Source organism: Portunus trituberculatus, chromosome 27, assembly GCF_017591435.1.
Source record: "Portunus trituberculatus isolate SZX2019 chromosome 27, ASM1759143v1, whole genome shotgun sequence".
NCBI classification, from domain to species: Eukaryota; Metazoa; Arthropoda; class Malacostraca; order Decapoda; family Portunidae; genus Portunus; species Portunus trituberculatus.
The window spans coordinates 15,936,103-15,956,909 of record NC_059281.1 but is presented as its reverse complement, the minus strand read 5'-3'; the positions used below and the strand labels follow the sequence as shown (position 1 = coordinate 15,956,909).

General features: G+C 36.0%; 2 protein-coding genes across 2 annotated transcripts; one reads left to right on the top strand and one right to left on the bottom strand.

Annotated features, from left to right (window-relative positions):
- Window positions 1-1,698: 1,698 nt before the first annotated feature.
- On the top strand, window positions 1,699-5,272 carry LOC123509798 (U4/U6 small nuclear ribonucleoprotein Prp31-like). Its single transcript, XM_045264350.1, has 3 exons — window positions 1,699-1,939; window positions 3,455-4,505; window positions 4,691-5,272. The coding sequence occupies exons 1-3, from the start codon at window positions 1,852-1,854 to the stop codon at window positions 5,028-5,030; spliced, it is 1,479 nt and encodes a 492-aa protein (XP_045120285.1). The 5' UTR covers window positions 1,699-1,851; the 3' UTR covers window positions 5,031-5,272.
- LOC123509797 (tetratricopeptide repeat protein 37-like) lies at window positions 5,039-20,501 on the bottom strand. Its single transcript, XM_045264349.1, is given in 25 exon segments — window positions 5,039-7,834; window positions 8,453-8,617; window positions 8,983-9,207; window positions 9,674-9,848; window positions 10,208-10,361; window positions 10,954-11,107; window positions 11,671-11,791; window positions 11,879-12,090; window positions 12,218-12,402; window positions 12,613-12,848; window positions 13,443-13,631; window positions 13,835-14,028; window positions 14,355-14,490; window positions 14,906-15,066; window positions 15,218-15,487; window positions 15,683-15,886; window positions 16,223-16,479; window positions 17,651-17,731; window positions 17,734-17,796; window positions 18,280-18,496; window positions 18,794-18,992; window positions 19,496-19,629; window positions 19,987-20,088; window positions 20,419-20,453; window positions 20,456-20,501. Coding segments are annotated over 25 exon segments (4,020 nt in total). The 3' UTR covers window positions 5,039-7,729.
- Between the last annotated feature and the right edge of the window lie 306 nt (window positions 20,502-20,807).

Genomic DNA, 20,807 nt, shown 5'->3' with positions numbered 1-20,807 from the left:
TCTGATTCTATTGTTTGATATTCTATCCCACCATTTAACTCCCAAAATTAATATAAGTGCCTTTTTTTCAAATATCAGGATTTTATTATCAGTAGTATATGGTACGCTGTACCAAGACTAGTATGTGTCCATAGATTAAAATACCCCTTACCATTACCTCGTAAATCCTGATTTTTGTATGCACAGAAAAATTATTATGATTCCAAACTCTTTGAAGCATTCCCATTGCCTGATTAGCCCTTTTTAACCTTTCCTCAAATTCTAAGTTCAAAGAACGATCTTTAATTAAATAAATACCCAAGTATTTAAACCATTCAACTTGCTTTACAATTATACCTTCAATTAAGCAGTCCTGCGTATTATCCATATTCATATTGATTATTTCAGTTTTTTTTTTTTCTGCAGTTAATAACAAAGTCCCATCTTTCGCCCTTCTCTCATTAAGCAGTCCAACACTCTTTGCACCTCTGGTCCATTGCACATCAAAACTATATCATCTGCATAATCCAAGTCCACAAGTTTTCTGTTTTCTTGCCAAAATATACCAGCGTCTCTGCTGCAACATGTCAATGACCAGTACAAATAGTAAAGGTGACAAGACACCACCTTAATTGGATCACACCAGACATAACTTCAAATGATTCACTCAAACATCCATCATCCATCACTTTACAAGATGTATTTTCATGGATGCTCATAATGATCCTCACAAACTCAAGTGGTATCCCATAATGCTTCATAATCTTCCTCATAGACATTCTCGAAATACTATCAAAAGTCTTTTCGAAATCAACAAAGCAAAAACTTAGAAGGACTTTCATCTCATTTACCTGTTGCATTTAGGGTCATTGCATCCACGTACCTTTCTGAAAGCAGCCTGTTCATCCCTTAAAATATGCTCCACCACAGGCTCCAACCTATTTAATTAACAATACTTTAACCAAAATTTTAAAGACTATTGTTGACAAAGTTATTCCCCTCCAGTTACCACTGAGGTCTCGATCCCTTCTTTGGAATTTTAACAATGACACGTACCCTTCTTCCAAACAGATGGTACTGATCCTATCACTCATATCTTATCAAATAATCTAGTCAATATCATTGCTAATCTCTCATCTGCTGATGTACAGTTTATTTATTTATTTTTTATTTAAATGCAAATGTATGTGTAGGGTACATGTTTACATCTACATGCACATGTATATCTACATGTGTACATGACCTTGTTCAGCCATACGTTAATTTGTTCCAGAGACAGCTTCCCACCTAGCTCTCACCAAAGTACACAAAAGCTGGGAAACACTGTATTATGTCATTTATTTGTATGATTTACCGTCTAAATCTTCGTGCCGCGATATGACACAACTATTACGAGTCTTTTAAATATGGTAGGCAAACATGGACATAAGACGGAAAATAAGGAGCGTAACTCGGGCGTTTCTATGTATTTTCAATGGGCGGCTGGTAATGGTTTGAGTATAATTAAGGGGGGGTAAGGGCAGCAGCGGACAAGCAGGGTTCACTTTTGTGACAACATGTGCCTTCTCGTATAAATACCCTCCTTGGAGATTATGGAGATGTGATCTCATTTTTTTTTTTTTTTTTTTTTTTGTATTTGGTGGAGTAAATAGTGGTCAATGAATTTTTAACTTATAATTCTTTCTTCAGTCTATCACAGTATTTTCCATTACGATAGAGTCTGTTGTGGGGATAAAACGTTCGTATTGCTACAACGCGACATCGCTCGAGAGGAGTGGGCAATGTTTACTTTTGCTTAGTTGTTTACGGTTGAGTCAGTCAGTGTGGAGGGCTGAATATTCTACTGCACTGCTACTCCTTCCCTCCTGAACCATGTCATTAGCCGACGAACTTCTCAACGACTTCGAGGATGGAGAAGAGGAGGAGCTGCTGGCCACTGAATTACAAGCAAGGGAAAATGGTGAGGGGGCTGTGAATTTAAGAAAAAGAATTGGGAGTCGTGTTTGTGAGGGCTGGGGCTGAAAAGGGAGATGTGAGACTTCGAAAGGAGAAGGATGAGGGAGCTGTGGGAGTTTGATGAGGGGGCTGTGAAAGTTGGTAAAGGGACTGTGGGTTTGGTAAGTTATCCCAACCTAACCTAACGTAAGTTTCACTATTGTGACTTACATAATCTAACCTAACCTCTTTAGATTTGCAGTTTCAACCATTATACCCTATCTTATATTTCATTTTCCCTATGTCTAACAAGCTTGGGGGACCTACTGGGAAAGCAGGGTTTTAGGGTGGTTGGAACCAAACCTAACCTAAATTCTGACCTGAAGTTATTATTAATTTTCGATAGGGTAAAAATGGGGTTAGAAATGCTCATAGAAGTGTGATCTACACCTTTTCACCCTCAAATTAAAAAAGATGAACTTCAAATTAAAAAAGTTGAAATTCAAATATATATATATATATATATATATATATATATATATATATATATATATATATATATATATATATATTCAAATGTTATGATTGGTCCAATTAATCAAGTATTCTTTATTGGTGATGGCATTGTCTTTATTCAAAGAAATCAAGTAAAAGTTTATTTTTGCATTGATGAACTGAGACCACTCTTTGTAGTGCAATACATATGTATCAACACAGCCAATGAATAGTCGATGATTTAATGTCAAGCAGAGCAGCATGGGTTAGAATTAAAAAATTGCTATGGTCTGACCATTTTATGAAGATCGTTTAGGTGTTGGCGTTTTCAGGGATTTCCTGGCCTGCGGCTCTGTCACACTTGTACCAATATGCACCTCAAGTCAGGTACTTAATATTTCATAATTGAATTGTTGTAGTAGATATACATTGTGATGCTCTAAAAAGGCAAGTTAGAATAATTTTTATTTTTAAATATATTTTGCATTGTTTTTGCAAACACAACCATACTTGACAACGTTTCCTCCGAGCGTTGTCACATCCCTCTGGGTGACCAAGTGTGATCACAGGTCAAAGTACAGTGTTAATCCATGGGTCACCTCCTCTCCCGCTACCAGCCAGGATGAGAGAGAGAGAGAGAGAGAGAGAGAGAGAGAGAGAGAGAGAGGTGGTGTGTGGGAAGCAAGGTTCTTATTGACATAAGCTCTAATCCCATAATTTGCCCAGCACAAGGTTTGGCAGCACCGCAGGCCAGGAAATCCCCAAAAAAGCCAATGCCTAAACGATCTCCATAAAATGGTCAGACCATAGTGGCATACTATATGGGGTTAAAAATATTTGCAATGAAAGAATCTGCATGGTGAGACAGTGATGAATTGCCACTGTTCAGTGGGCAAAAAATTTGATATAATCATGATACTATATTAAGTGTTCTTGGTAGATTGCTGTTTATGAAATTCGTTTGTGCTCTGTGCACCTGTTTCTTTCTTGTTATTATTACTTCATATATTTATTTGAATTTTTGTGTTTTGTGTATTCACTTCAGGTGCCAAGGATGCATTCAGTGACGACTTCAAAGTACCCTTGGCTAAGCCAGTGCTGCGGTCTGTGCGACAAGTGGCCAAGCTGTGGGACTCTCAGAAATTAAAGGATATTAAAGATCTCATAGAGAAGTATGCCTCCAAACTAAGGAAGGCAGAGGATCTACAAGGGCCTGTAGAAGGAGATCCAGAGTATAAGCTTATAGTTGAAGCAAACAATATTAATGTAGACATTGAAGATGAAATTGGCACCATACATAAATTTGTCAAGGAGAAATATGCTAAGAGATTCCCTGAACTGGAGTCCTTAGTAGTGAACCCTCTTGAGTATCTTAATGCAGTACGAGAGTTGGGGAATGATGTGGATAAAATAAAAAATAGTGAAGCTCTAGCAATGATCCTGACACAGGCAACAATTATGGTGGTGAGTGTAACAGCATCCACTACCCAGGGTACACTGCTCACTGAAGAAGAGCTTGATGCCATTGAGGAGGCATGCAAAATGGCCCAGGATCTCAATACTACCAAGATTAGAATTCTTGAGTATGTGGAAAGCAGAATGAGCTTCATTGCTCCAAATCTTTCTTGTATAGTGGGAGCATCGACAGCAGCAAAACTGATGGGAGCAGCAGGGGGTCTCACTAATCTGTCCAAAATGCCAGCAAGTAATGTTCTACTAATTGGGAAACAAAAGAAAACAATGATTGGAATGGCACAGACATCAATGTTGCCACATGCAGGCTACATATACAACTGTGAAATTGTGCAAGAGGCTCCTACAGACCTGCGATCCAAAGCTGCCCGTATAGTGGCCTGCAAAGCAACTCTTGCAGCCAGAGTGGACAGCATGCATGGAAGCCCCAATGGTGCTCAAGGACTACGCTTCAGGGAGGAAGTGGAGAAGAAATTGGACAAGCTTCAAGAACCTCCACCAGTGAAATCCATCAAGCCTCTCCCTCAGCCCATTGATGCTCCTGGAAAGAAACGAGGTGGTCGCAGAGTTCTCAAGATGAAGGAACGCATGGCAGTCACAGATCTTCGCAAGGCTCAAAACAGGTTTGTTATTTTCTTGCATCATTTGAAATACTGCTTTAAGCTGTAAAATAACAGATGTCATGCAAAAAAGTTGGTGTGTGTGAATACTTTGTGTCCATAATACATCTATTTGTTTGGATAATATGTTAAATTGTCATAACTGTAATTTGATTAGGACTGTTTGTAATAGTTTTTTCTTTGCTCAGAATGAACTTTGGTGAGATAGAGGAAGATGCATATCAAGATGACCTTGGTTACACGAGGGGAACCCTTGGGAAGGGTGGTGCTGGACGCATCCGTAAAATTACTGTAGATGAGAAGACAAGGGTGCGTCTATCCAAGACGCTTCAAAAAGAAGTTCAGAGACAGTCCTTGGGTGGACAGACAACTGTGCGGCGGCAGGTTGCAGGTACAGCCTCCAGTGTGGCCTTTACACCACTGCAGGGCCTGGAGATTGTCAATCCCCAAGCTGCCGAGAACAGCAACAGTGCCAATGGCAACAAATATTTCTCTAATGTGTTGGGCTTCAAAAGAGTCAACAAATGAAACTGCTGTAAATAAAATTGTTTATTTTAGTTGTGCACTTTACAATGTACAGTGCTTTTCACATTACAAAATGCAGTCATGGTACAGACATATGGCAGTGTGTGTGTGTGTGTGTGTGTGTGTGTGTGTGTGTGTGTGTGTGTGTGTGTGTGTGTGTGCGTGTGTGTGTGCATGTGAATCTAAATATTTTGTAAATGAATCTTGCTCTGGTTACAAAAATAAATCTTTCTTTATTGAAAATAGTAAAATAAGTAATCTGATCCTTTGAGACAGCAAAACCTAACTTCTTTTAGTTCAATAAATTCATCACATTTTGAACACCTTATGAATCATATTTGAGTAAGATGCTGATGATATATTACAACTGAATGCCATTCTATATGTCATGTCCCAAATTGAAAAATTATTGACAAGAGACATGACGAAGAGATATAGATTCTAGTGTGGTAGAGAGCAACATGTTGCTGACTGATGTAAATACTTGAACTCTTAAAGTAAGAAATATAAGCATCCACACAGCAACTGATGATAGGAAGACCAAACAAATCAAAGGCACTTGTTCAGTTTACCTGAGCTTTGTTTTGTTCAAATTTTGCTCTGCTATGACCTCGTGTTCAACCGTAATTATGTCATGTTCATATAAAACACAAGGGTTACTTAGGTATGGTGTTACAAACAAATGACAAATTCATCCTAAAGTTACAACATAATTGAAGGAAGTAATATACAACCTCAAATAGCTGGTAGCAATCTTGAAAATTACAAAAGACAAAATAGTCTTGTAGTTAATCCTACAATCATATATACCATAACAAATTTGGTCAGTTATACCTGTCAATCTTAATCACCACTTAGAAAATATGAAACATAGGCAAGGCTAAGTGGGCTAAGCACCATCCTAAGAACATAGAAGAGTGAGATGATACAAAAGAAAGCACATAGTGCATATACAACAGAAGACAGCAATTCTCACTTCTGTAAAAAATAAATAGACCTTAGTTGTTGCTCATATCACCATAACATTAAGCCCTGTCATCTGGACATTAACTGTGGGAAGTACAAAATGAATTTCCATTATTTTTGGATTAAGAAGCAGCAGTTTTCCAACTTTAGGATAACTCAGTCTTACTTAATCTACATACATTAACAGCTTATACTTTCTTTGGTAGTTTTGAAGATAATAGTTATAACAGTAACCAAGTGCTAAGTAAAAACAGCATTGGTGCTGACAGACAAAGCAGTGCTGGCACCATGACTATATATATATATATATATATATATATATATATATATATATATATATATATATATATATATATATATATATATATATATATATATATATATATATATATATATAAGGGAGGAAAACAATACAAGCAAAATTAATGAGGACAGATATCTCTTATGTGCATTTAACATACTAATACCCCAACAAAAGAAAATAACTTCCAGTGTGTGCATGAGCACACACACACACACACACACACACACACACACACACACACACACACACACACACACACAATGTTTACCCCCAGTTGTCTGCATAGAAGTATATTTTGGATAATAGAGGTAATGTGGATAATTGCAGTATACACTTTATATTGTATGGATTTGGCAGTTAAAATAATCATCTAGCAATTTTAAACAATAACTCTACTTTGCAACGATTCTTATATCTTTCTCACTGAAGAGCAATAGAACTTTTCAATATTCCCTGCTATGAGGCAATGAATAACTCTGAGATCATCTGGGATAAATGCTGTAGTGACTTAAATCTCAGATACAGTGATTGTGGTGGAAGAATGTGCTTTCCATATTCATGTATTTAGGGATAAGTCAACACAGGAATAGACATTTTGGTATTGTCTTAAGAACCCTTACAGTTACTGCTTGAATGAGAGTTGTGCACAGTCTTATGGTGCCCCAATGGCTGGTAGGAAATATAGGTTATAAAAACTATGCATTTCTACATGAGATGTTGCACACAGAGAAGAAATTGTTGCATAAATAATAAAAAAAAAAATTCCTTTAAATATTACAAGTGATCCTAACTAGATGGCACTATAAATCATTAATTACAGTACAGAGATTAATGCTAAATCCTTCTATTCTCCTTTTCATGAATGCCACCATGCCAAAAAAATAAATAAAGACAATAATAATTATAAATAATAAACATTTTGCCTTATCACTGTTAAGTGAAATAAAATAGTTAGTCTAAACCACACAGAGAGAGAGAGAGAGAGAGAGAGAGAGAGAGAGAGAGAGAGAGAGAGAGAGAGAGAGAGAGAGAGAGAGAGAGAGAGAGAGTCTACATAAAGTTCTTTCTTGTGAACAAAACTTAAATTTGATCACAGCTCTGGACTGACAGTAAGGTTCAACCCTGTATGCAAAACTTTCTAGTAATGCAGTACAGAATATGAAATTAAAATTAAATGTTATTACTTAGATATACTAATTTCCAGTACTTTAGTGATTTATAAGTATAACTGCAGATAGAGATAATCCATCAATATATTTTTCATAGTTATGTGCAAACAATTAATTTCTCAGAGATTCACACAGATGACAAAAAATTATATTGATATGACAGAAGTGATTAAATGTGTGTTAATATATGAATAACTGCATCAGAGTAAGTACTATAAGCAACAATGTTTACAAACAAAACATGGAAGGCAACATCACAGCCATTATGCAACATTTTCCATATTTGTTGCTAAAGTTTTAAGCCAAGAGGAAACACCAGGAGATGCCTTCTGAGACCATATGTGAGCCAGCTGACAGATGTTTTTGCTCTGATGGAAAAAAAGAGGAAAAGAAAAGTTACTACTTTGAATGTGACAAACGTTATCTCTTATGTCTACACTAACTCCCTTTGTTCCAGCACCACAAAAAGAATGATATTAAGAAAATTGTATATGACATGACTAGACACCTGGAAGAGATGAATTAAAAAAAAAAAAAAAAAAAAAATTAAGTTAATGAGAAAAATATAAAAAAATTAAGTAAACAATACTTTGCATTCACAGATCTAGAGATGGCAAATAGCAGGGTAAACTAGAGAGAACTGTAGAATATGAAAAATTCCACATAGCATAAGAGCAAAGAGTGCCATTTTCATACAAAGAAAAATACATAAGATTCCATCTAAAATCATCTAGTTGCATTACTAAATACCAAATAGACAAGAGCTGTGGAAAAAAAATAATTTAATAAATGGAGGCATGTGACTGAATATCTATTAGTGTGCTCCATGATGTGAAGCCACTGGTTTCCTTAGAAAGGAAGACAGTTTGACTAAAAAGACATTCATAATTCAATAGAAAAATCAAACTAAATTTTTTTTTTTTTTAATGTATTTGTGTTTCCCTAGCTCATATGACACACTAGTCACAACATACTATTTTCCTTACTTGTGCACGTCCTGATACAACTTGAGCTGCAAGGAACATGGCCCATGCCTCAGGGGAGCCTGGACACATGAGGACAGTACGTTGAGCCTGTCGCAGACTTAATCCCTCCTTACTCTTCTTGGCCCTCTCCAGCTCAATAGTGGCTAGTACACTTGTAACAGCATCCTGTTCATATGGCTTTTCTTTAACACTACTGATATCATTGCAACTCATCTATGAGACTATAATTCATTATGAAGTAAGGATGTATATGCATTATTATACTACATATATGAATATATGTGATTCAGTAGTATAGTCACTCTGTTGTTACATTCAGCTTAATGAGTCTACTGTAATTGTGAGAAGTTAGTAGAGAGAAAATAAACTAAAACAACAGAAATTTATAGAGTGAATGAATGTGAATTTATCCGTGAAACTACTTGATACTATATATCAAGCTGGAAATTCCACATATGGTGTAACAGACAAAGCACCACATACTAATACACATATAAAACCACCTTACTAAAATATAAACTTAAAAATACCTGAGCGATGGTTTTATGCAACCCTGCTGATTGTGTTAGCTTGGCTGCTGCTGAAGCACAGGCTGCAGCAGCAGTGGTGACATAAATGATACTGGAACCCCTTGATTGCTTGGTACTGGGTAGGTGAGTGAGAAGGTGCTGAGCCAATGCCCGCCATAGAGGTGCACTGGATGGGTGCTGATGGATTGTTCGACTCAGTATACATTTGGCTTCCTTTATGTTACCCTAAGAGAGAGAGGGAAGGATTCTTTATGTGTAATGATGTGCAAAGGATTTGCACATCATTACACTGGCCAAGGTACACTTCTAGCAGCAACTAAAGGACACTTGTGACCAAAATTGATCAAATGAATGAGGAAAATTTTTTACTCTTTCATGGAAGGTTTCCTGTCCCTAATATTGTTGCCCTTCAGAGATACATAATTCACATACTCATGCCTAATGAATACATTAAAAAGTGAGCACCATCAGATTGATACCTAATGAAGTCCTCTCCCACTAGAATCTTCCTCATATTCAAAGTATAAAAATGCATGTATCAAATCCACAAATTAATATTACTGGTAACAAGTTATGTAGCTCCAAACTCACTGCACCTTCTACCTAAAATTTGAAGATTAAAAATTGTAGCAAATATGCTAATATTCTGGCACTCAATGAGATACAAAATTATTTGACAGTAGAACTGTACCTTTGCTGTTGCCTCAGCAGCCCTCAAAAATGCTATGTTGTGGAGGTGTTCCTTGTTGTGTTGATGTGGAGTGAGCTCAGCCAATGCAGCATTAGTCAGCACAGCATCCCCCAGTACCAGGCCCAAGGCTGCCAGGACCAGCAGACCCCGCAGTGAAGCCCCCTGCAGTTGTGATCTAGCAGATGTATACACAAATGTTACTGCCATCTTTTCAATATTAAGTATTATTATGCACACTGAATGATTTTTAAAGAAATACAGACAATTTTCAAGAAAATACAATAACAGATGATTAGGAGTTTAAGGGAACCTAGAAAAACTGAGCCATTAATTGCTTGAGCATTCCATATGATAAAATATGTGTGAAATAAGGATTTTAGTGACCCAAAATTCTGTGTTTGCATACAGAAATCATATATTATCTGTGGTCAGAGCCAGTTAGTTACAAAAAGTTGTTAGATACAATAATGAATATGAAGCACATGAATAATGTCCTTCACTTCATCCAACATCAGAGTTCATGGCCATTCTTACCCCTGGAAGAGCAACTTTTTAGCTTCCTCTGAATTCTGGAACTTGTATTGCAATGATGCCAAGGCAACAAGAATGTGAGATTTCTGGGAATCATCAGGAGCCAGCCAGTGGAGGGCAGCTGTGTACCCATTATACGCCTCTTCAAACTTTCCAGCTGAAATATATAGCCATGTGCTAATGAATAATAGTAGAGTTGTCACTCATGAAAATAAAACACAAAACAGTGGAAATTTATCAGAAATGGTATCTAATTATACCACGAATGCCATGATAAGGGTGGAAATTGCCTCCCCCTAGGGTATTTTTAAGCAAATGGATGAAAATTAAAAGAGACTGATTTCTGCCACCAAAAACTTAATGAGCCTTACTTTTTTTTTTTTTTTTTGTCTTATCATGATCATATAACAATCCAGCTAGTCTACTTTCTAATTAATACTATTACAAGTATTCTGAAATATTATAAAATTGTATATTCTACCTTGACTTTAGAATAAGCACTAATTTATCCATCACTAATTTATTGATTAAGGAAGTATCTTTATGAGTAATACATTATTTCTTTTATACAGAAATAACAATCCCAACACCAATTAACTTGCATTTCTTTTAGACTTCTATGACAGGATATATCAATTAATTACCAAATCTCACATAAAGGAGACACTCATTGGGTTCTAACATAAGTAGAATTTGTGAACATTGGATAATGAGTAAGTGACACTATATAAAGCAATGGAGTCACAAACCTTTTAAGCTGGCCAAAGCAAGACCACACTGAGTAAAGTAGTCTGGTTGCTTGATGGCTGAGAAGTGTACCATGGCCTCTTCAGCTTGGCCCTGGGCAGTGAGGGTGCGACCTAAGTTGGCACGCACTCCATCCAACACATTCCCTGACTCATCCTGGAAAAAAGTATATGATGAAAAAAATATATATATAAGTTATGAAGCAGAACCATCCTTTTAATATACAATGCATTTACAAGTAAGTTAGGCTGTATCCTTTAATATGAATCAGTAAAATACAAAAAGTAGAATTAGTGAAAGTTGCTTGAGAAGAAGAGTGTTATTTTAAGTTTGAGTGAGACCCATCTGAGCAGTCAGGATACACTTGGGTAGAGAAGGGAGGTGAAATGAACAGAAATGTGCAACTGAAGATACCTGGTAGGGCACAGAGAGAAGCTTATGCTTCAGATAGGGAATGAGACCATAATTCCTCTCTTTGAGTTCTCTACTTGTTTGCTGATACATTAACAGGCCAGGCACAAATCATCCCTATCAATATGCCAACCATTAAACTACTATATTGTATAATAAAAACAAAAAACTGCCTTTCAGTTTCTAAAAAGAAACATGCACTGTAATGAAAATATGAATTATATGAATATGATTTACAATGAGCTATTTTATCTAATGAAAGCTTTAACTTGAAAAAAAAAAAAAAAAAAAAAAAAAACTAGACTTACCGGTGTTTGCTTCAAGGCACTGAGGGCCATTTCATATGCCCTTGTTGCTGACTTATAAAGTCCCATCATCTCCAGTGTTAGGCCTGCCATGTTGAGTCCAATGGCATCTTCCTCCACTGACCTAGAATACCCAAAAAATCAGTCTTTCTAAGCTTTAAACATATCATTTAACATTCAATTACCCAATCATTCAAAGCAACTGCCTCACCGGGTATAGAAGACAGTGCAGTCAGTGGCTGGGGGTAATGCCTGCTTTAGAGTGTCCTCTGTAGACCGCTGACCCTGTTTAGCGCGATCACAAGCAAGGTCTGTTACATGGTGGGAATATCCTATGCAGCTCTCCAGGTGGATGCCCAGTAAGGTGGTGTGGCGGAACAAATCAAACATTTCAGAGTGACCAATGCTTTCAGCCACCAGTGCCTGAACATAGAGGGAAAGTGTCTCAACTTATCATGAGTTTGGAAGACAATTAATTAACATACATCTCAAGTTTGTTTTGTCAATTTTCAATACAAGGCAGGTAGACCACAAGGTGGTATGTGCTCACCTGACCCACCCAGCAGGTGACATAAGAAGGATCCAGGTTCTGTGCCTGAGAGAAAGCCTCATGAGCCAGCTGAGTCTCACCATGGCTCAGGTAGAAAGCTCCAAGATTGGTCCATGATACAGCAGATGGCTGGCAAAGGCATGACTTGATGAGGGAATGCTGTGCCAATGCATTGTTACCAGACCCTGCAAGCAAATACCCCTCTACTGAAGTACATTGAATTAGAAAAGTAAAATGAATACAAAGACACATTTTATGAATTTTGTCCACTCCATACTGCCTGTGTGTATGAGAGAGAGAGAGAGAGAGAGAGAGAGAGAGAGAGAGAGAGAGAGAGAGAGAGAGAGAGAGAGAGAGAGAGAGAGAGAGAGAGAGAGAGAACTCTCTTGTCTTACATTTATGGGAAGCCACAATGCCAAGAGAGCTCCACATTTTGCTACTAGAAGGGTCAAGGGTGAGGCCTTTCTTAAGGGCCTGGATGGAGCGGCTCAGCAGGTCCCTGATGGTGGCTTCCTCTTTGGAACCTTCTGAACTGCCCTCCTGGACTCTTGCCTGCAGATAGGTACTCAGTCCCAAGTCATGCCACAGCAATGGATCTTCTGGATTCCCCTGTAGGGCCAGACCACAGCACCTGCATAGGGAACATAGATCAATGCAATATTCTAATCATATCAATCTTACAAACAATTCCACTTCCTCATAAATTTAGTGAAAGGTTCAAATTCATAAAAAACCTTTTAGTCTGGCAATTGTCAAAAAGTATAATGAGATTCAATATAAGATGCCATGTTGTAATTTAACCTTATATATCTAGGAAGTGTATACACCAAGAAATATCAACAATCAACGAGCAAATGTAAAACTTACATATATATACCTATATTTTATATATATATATATATATATATATATATATATATATATATATATATATATATATATATATATATATATATATATATATATATATATATATATATTTTGGGAGGAGGTCATTGAGTATGCATGTATTGTTTAAGTCTATAGCAACTTGAGCATTATTCTTTTTTGAAAGGTGCTTTTGCATTTTTCACACAAGATTGCATTTGTCCGTATATATATATATATATATATATATATATATATATATATATATATATATATATATATATATATATATATATATATATATATATATATATATATATAGTATGTACTACATGAGATGCAAAAAGTTATGTCTCACCTGGTACCCATCTGTAGGACCTGTAGCTTAGTTACCTCCATCACTTCATCCAGGTCTTGTATATCTCTATTCATCAACTTGGCAGGAAGAGTAAATGGAGCAAGGGAAGGTGGCACTGGGTACAACATTAAACAGGCATCTCCCATGAGCTTCCAGATGCAGGAGCAGTCTGGTTTCATGCTTGCTGCCCTGTAATAACACATGAAAGTAACAAAATATATATATCAGTAATCAAGACTATGTAAATCATCAAACAAATACTATAAAATAATTACATAAAAGACTCACCATTTCACATCTGCAGTACACATATGATGATTTTCAAGAATTGGACAAAACTTTTTATTATATCTATACAGACATTATCAAGCAGAAGCAATACTCCATCACACCTTATAAGGCAGAAGATAGCTTGAGTACATGCATCCTTGACATTGGACATGAAGAACTGTTCCTGGTGCTTTCTAGCACTGGCTAGGAGGGCCTCTGCCAATCCCACGAGAGACACTACTCGGACTGGTCTCATGGGCTCCCATTTCAGCACAGCTTCAAAGTCTTCCACAGACTGCAGGTTCTCTCCCACAATCTTTAGTGAAATAATAAGACTGTTGTTATGAAGAAATGTAATGATATGTATTTATTCTAAGCATTCTACAATTAAACACCAGTCATTCAATCCTGACTATGCAAAAAATAATAACAATAACAAAGACATTAAAATAAATCTGAATAACTAAATAAAGAATAAAACAAGTTATTTTATTGTGAATTCACTGAGCCAAGACAAATTGTTTTCAGTGGATAGGTGGAGGACTTGAGTTGGTACAAATTAAAAAGAATTTATTGAATCATTCTGGAAAAGTATTTCAGAGATGTTGATATAACATTAAAAAACCAAAGGTAGATACTTGCTTGTTTGATATGAGCAATCTGGTAGCGTGGGTAGACAGCAGTAACATTGAGTTGAGAGGCATATGTGAAGACTTTGAGAGCAGCAGTGTAAGCACCCCGGGCCAAGTATGCATCTCCAAGGCACTCATAACCAGGACTACAAAGAAGAATTCATGAACTATGTTAGTAATGGCAGGTGACGGTAACTGAGTTAACTAAGTCATTCTTTTACCTCACACACTATCAAGCCTCATCTTCGGTTCTCACCAGTTCTCACATGAAACTATATTTCTAAGACATTAAGAATAAAAGAAAATATATGATGAGAAACTCTTGTTAAGGGAAGAAAGAGAACAAAATTACATAAAAGAACTAAAAAGAGGGAGCCATAAAAAAAGCTTCTGTCACAAATATACATAAATTTGGAACAAGCTAGGCAAGAAAGTAATATTATCAATATGAAAATAAATTAATTAATAAATAAACAAATAAGTAAATAAAATATAAATATAGCTATGAAGACAGAACAAAGTGTAACTCAGCTCCTGGAAAATACAGGTAAATATACATGCCCATCATCTGGGTTGATGGTAAGAGCACACTGGAAGGCCTGGATAGCTGGATCATGGTTATGGAGGGCCAAATGGTGCAGCCCCAACCTGAGCCAGGCCCAGCCACACGAGGCTCGCCCGCCTTCCCTTGTCACACGTTGTAGAAGTTGGATATTTGCTTCCTGTGAGTCAGACATGAGGGCTACTGAGGAATATTATGATGAAGGTTCTTAGGCTAATATCACCTAAGGAAAGGAATCAGGTGAAGAATGAAGACCATAATTCTTATCAAAAAGATCAATTTGCAACAATAAGTTTTGAGAACACACTTACGTATTTTCCTAAAATCCTGTAAAGATCTGACAAAGCTGCTCCAGCATCATCATCACTTGGACTAAGGGACAGAGCCTTCTCATAGCACTTAAGAGCCTTATCCATGTTATCCTCATGGCGGAAAAAGTGGCCCAGGTACAGAAAGGCATGAGCCAACTTAGGGTTCAATTTTCCTGCTCTCATGCAGCAGATTTGAGCATGCTTCATCTCCCCAGTCTCAAAGTAGATCTGACCCAATTCCAGGTGACCCTCTGCAAATCCAGGCTCTTCCTATAAAGATGAATGCAACTAAATGTAAAGGTTCCATTATGCTGTTATATCAATTTGATACTTTACATACCACAAACATACTTTTTAACCCTCTATCATTCATAGGATAACAGATAAAAATGCAAGGAAACTATCATTCATAGGATAACAGGTAAGAATGCAGAAATAGATACTTTAGCTCCCCCTTACACTAACCATCACTATCTCCTCTAGTAGCTGCTTGGCCTGCTGCTTCTCTCCTTCAGCATGCAGCAAGGTGGCTGTGAGGAACTTGAGCTGATTACTTGAACCAAAGATGTCTTCCAGCTCCTTCAGAACTTCACTAGCTATGTCAAACTCAAGAAGCTTTATTCTTGATCTGACCAGTAGCAGCCCACAGTCTATATCAGTTTTGTAAAACTGTTGAGAAAATTAATGGATTTCTAAGAACTATTCATGTGCATAATAGTAAAAAAATATTTAATAGGGATATCAAAAGAAAATAAATATCTGTAAAACATATAACTCTGCTAGCCATATTGCATATATACATACATGAATATCTAATTTCATCATTCAGCACTAGCAATATGTAAAGCATATCAAGTCATCACAAATATCAACAGATTCTCAAAAGAATAATCATAATAAAAGAGTAAAACACAAGCCATAGAAGGAACTATATTGGTCACATAACCATCATACATTTCAAGTAATAAGAGAACAATTTTGCAGTTCATATCCTATCCTTCTCACCTCCTCCAGCATAGTGACTGCCTGCTTGAGATGGTTCTTGTGACCCATGTGGACCAGAGCCCGGGCTTGCATTAACCTTAGCTGAGTTCCATAAGCTTGAGGGTCTTCTCCTCCAGGTATTGTAGGGTTACTGTCATTAGAGAGAATGGCCAAAGATTTCCTACAGGATGTTTCCACTCCAGGCCAGTCACTACTTTCCTCCTGGATGGAGCGCAACAACTCCCACCCTATCAGATTGTTCTTGACATTGTCAGCTCCTGAAGTCGAGTAAAGGCGAGTTATTCATCTGTCACAGTTATCTATATTTTGTTGACATCAACTACTTTCTACATCATGCAGATCTGTCAAAGTTCAAAATAAGAAGAATATTTGAAGAAAAATAAATAGCTCATTGATCATCCATCTATATATTCAAGCAACATTAAAAACCAGAGCCTCAAGTTTGTATGTTTTCACATTACATGACAGTCTAATCTGGAGTTATTCCAGAATATTCCTCCTTTCTGTCCCAATACATTTTATTCTTATAGTATATCTATATCTATATCTATATATATATATATATATATATATATATATATATATATATATATATATACACTCATAAGAGGGGAGAACTGGGGGAAAAAAGAAGAAAAAAAATAATAAATAAATAAATAAATAAATAAATCAGTCACCAGTCCCCTTACAGGTCCAATAGGATTAGCCCAAAAAGGCAGGGATGAATGTCTTGAAACCTCTCTTTTAAATTAAGTCAAATAATAGGAAGTTGGAAATACTGACACAGGCAGGGAGTCCCAGAATTTACCAGAGAAAAGTATGAACGATTGAGAGTACTGATTAACTTTTGCATTAAAGAGTTGAACAGAATAGAAGTGAGAGGAAGAAGATAGCCTTGTGCAGTGAGGCTGCAAATACAGATAAGAAGTAAGTTTTACAGTTCTTAATTATTATATGATGACATATGATAATAACCCAAACAAAGTATAATGTGAAACCTGGACATTGAAAGATTATACTTCCAAGAATAAGTAGATGGAAGTAAGGATGGTGGATGAAAAGTCAGAGATTTTAAGTGGATTTTAAAAAAATCAAGAAAATCTGGAATGAAGTAATCTACACACATTGTGAATAAGGCAACTCCTGCAAATACACATGGGACGTTTCAAACTGATGATTATAATACTGAGTTGATAAGGCAAGTGCTTTTCAAAGAGTTTAGTTTTGTTGCAGTTACGAGCATAGACAAATGGAAAACAGACATAAGATCAGTGTCAAGTGATGAAGTGAGAATCTACACCATAACTTAAGTCTCTCTCTCTATCTCTCTCTGGAAATGTGAATACTATACATTATCCATTTCTAATGGTTTCATGGGAAATGTTGAAGAAAATTATCAAGCTTAGCAATCCCTCTCCACACACTCACCAAGCCTCAGGTGTGCCTTGGCCTCCACCAACCTGCCTTCTTGGCTGTAAATCATTCCTTGTGCCAGATTGCCCCAAGGGAGGTTTTATTGATGCTCAGCAATCTTTTTATGTACTCACTGGTTTCCTCTTGGCTAAGTGGAAACTCTGAAAGTCAAGAAAGCAAGCAAACCTTTAAAAGAGCTTGTCTGTTTCATAAATCAGGTGCTAGGAGTGAATTCTGGTACACAGATGGCAATAAAAAAGACTAAAAAAAGAAATTAATAAAAAGATCACACTCCAATCCTTCCTAAATATACCTCAGTTTCATTATCTTGTTTTTATGAGAGTATTATCTTGCATCTCTTATACCTCTATGCTTATTTTTTTTCTACAATTATACCCCTAGATAGGTAATAAACAAGTTTGTTGCACATAAGAAAACTTTCATAAATTTACCTCCTTGTTACCTAAAGATAAAGCAATTTTTTAATAATTGTCACTCTTGATATGATCTGTGACATAGTCTACTGTGTAATAAACATTACAGAATTCTGAAATATCATACTATTTAGTTCCTGTTTGAAGGCCTTACACTGTATATGTTATCTATTTTAGTAACACACTCCTCTATAGAAAAGAACTACTTACCTTGTTCTTCACAGGGGTAAGCATTCAGTTCAACAAATATGCGGCAAATCCACTCCAAAGGCAGATAGGTGGGAAAAATCTTGGCCATGTTCTGGGCTGCCAACACTAGCTTGATCCGCTGGCCTGTGCGGTACAGAAGCCGCAAGTAGTTCTGGTAGTTGGTTTCATTCTCACCTAACACAGAATCATTTAGGCTGTGTTCTAAAGCCTCTTGTAGCTGGTTGTAAATAAGAAAAAAAAAAAAATAAATAAATAAAAAACATTCAAATCTGCAAACTTCTACAACAGAAATCATTTACATCACTATCAACCTTTGTAATTGCACTGCAGGCAACATACCTCCTGGAAATGGTTGGGAAGGTGATGGTTGGTTAATACTATGCTATGCTGGCTCCAGCATGAGTAACATATACAATCTCGTTTCTCTCATGTGGGAATTATGAAATCAATAAGGTTAAGATATGACCATGAATGCATAAGAAGACTATTACTATTATGATTTACTAACACATACCTTTGGAATATGTTCTTTGGATAGATCATTGACTGCTGTGAGGGTCTGTGCAAGACTTCGCCATGCTTCTGTTATCCTCTTCTCTCCTGTAAGCCTATCCACCAGTGTTCTAAGGACGTCGGCTGCAGCCATGGGGTCATTATTATCTAGGTGCAGTTTGGCCAACTTACGGAAAGTGCTGTCCACTTTTTCTTCATCACTGCCACAGTATCAATAGGATTACCAATGTTGAAGTAGCAGAAAAATTATTGACAAGTGCTTATCAACCATCTATACTGTATCTTTTCTCATGCTGAGATAAAAGTTCATTTTGTATTTGTCATCAACCCTTCCTTCTCCTTTCAATTTACTGGAACATACACATTAGTTTGGCTTCATGACTTCTGCAGGTTATCTAAAAAAAAACTGGCTTGGTGATTTTCCGTATCTCAGTCATATACAAAATTTGTACCATCAGATATTAAAACAATAAATTAAAAAAACAGATACTAATATAAAATGTATATGAAAGATTGCACTCACTCTGCAAGACTTCTATTCCCTTCCCATGCACTTAATTGACTAAAGTATCATAACTCATTCAATAGTCTTATTCTTTAATTTCACTCCTTGACACCTCAAGAAACTCAAATTCCTACTGCTTAACTAAACCTTCCATTAACTCCTTGGACTCTTCACATATTTTGTGAACCCTCTACTTACTCCTTCACAAAGTCTATCAGTCTAGTGAAGATAATGGCGGTCTCATCTTTTGTGGAAACATTTGGCTGCTTCTCACAGAGCACAGCCAATCCTTGCCAGGCTACAGGACTGTCTGGGTCTATCTGTGTTGCCATCTGCAAATATTAGTGATTGTAAAAGGTTTCCTTTGCACACATTCTCACTTTTCTCACCTAACACTGCCCATATATATATATATATATATATATATATATATATATATATATATATATATATATATATATATATATATATATAATATATATATATATATATATATATATATATATATATATATATATATATATATATATATATATATATATATATATATATATATATATATATATATATATATATATATATATATATATATATATATATATATATATATATATATATATATATATATATATATATATATATATATATATATATATATATATATATTAAGAACACAAATAGGTAATTACCATGAGGGCCTTCTTGGAGTCCTCATACTTGCCAAGCTCCTGACATGCTCGGCCAAAGAACAGCAAGGCATTGTAGTTTTTACGGTCATGCTTCAAAGCAATCTGCCAGAAGAAAATGGCCTGAATCAAATATGGCACAATAAGATCCTATTAAAAGATCATATCATTTGAATATTAAGGTATGTGTGTTGTGTTGAGAGAACTACAAGAGCATTAACAAATCAAGAGGTACTAAAGGGAGGATAGTCAGCCAGTTTTTATCAAAGTACAATTTATGAGTTGAGAAAAAAAACAAATGTGTAATTGCCATTTAATTAGTCTGGCTGCCCTATGGTCATAATCTTTATATTCATAATACAAGCATGACACAATTGTTTCTAAGGTTGTCTGCTAACTCCCCTTACTTGGAACATTGAAACATTTGACACTCACCTTACAGTATTTTGTGACAGCTTCAAAGTCATTATCTTCATGGCCTTTTTGGCCTCCTTTAATGCATTTCTTACTTCTGACATTGTCCTGCCAAGAAAATAATAAAAATGCATATGAATTCTTAGAATAAAGAATCTTGTAACAACAATGAGGGTGAAAGAACAATTTTTAAACACTAAAATAAAAAAAAAATTCAATATCATTAGAATACATGAAGAAATAGGTAATAACTCAGTATCAGGAGCAAACTGGTTGTTTTAGAGATAAGTTAGGCTCACTGCCATTTGTTAATATGACTACTCAGTGGACGGAGGTGATTCAACAGAAAAAAAAGTCACTATATGAGATATTTTAGCAACAGCAATATTCAAGATGCAATATACAGATGT

Bases quoted from the DNA above. Each gene is read 5' to 3' on its own strand.
- LOC123509798 (XM_045264350.1), top strand. From the start codon at position 1,852: ATGTCATTAGCCGACGAACTTCTCAACGACTTCGAGGATGGAGAAGAG. The intron at 1,940-3,454 runs GTGAGGGGGCTG...TATTCACTTCAG, and splicing joins ATTACAAGCAAGGGAAAATG to GTGCCAAGGATGCATTCAGT. The intron at 4,506-4,690 runs GTTTGTTATTTT...TTCTTTGCTCAG, and splicing joins CTTCGCAAGGCTCAAAACAG to AATGAACTTTGGTGAGATAG.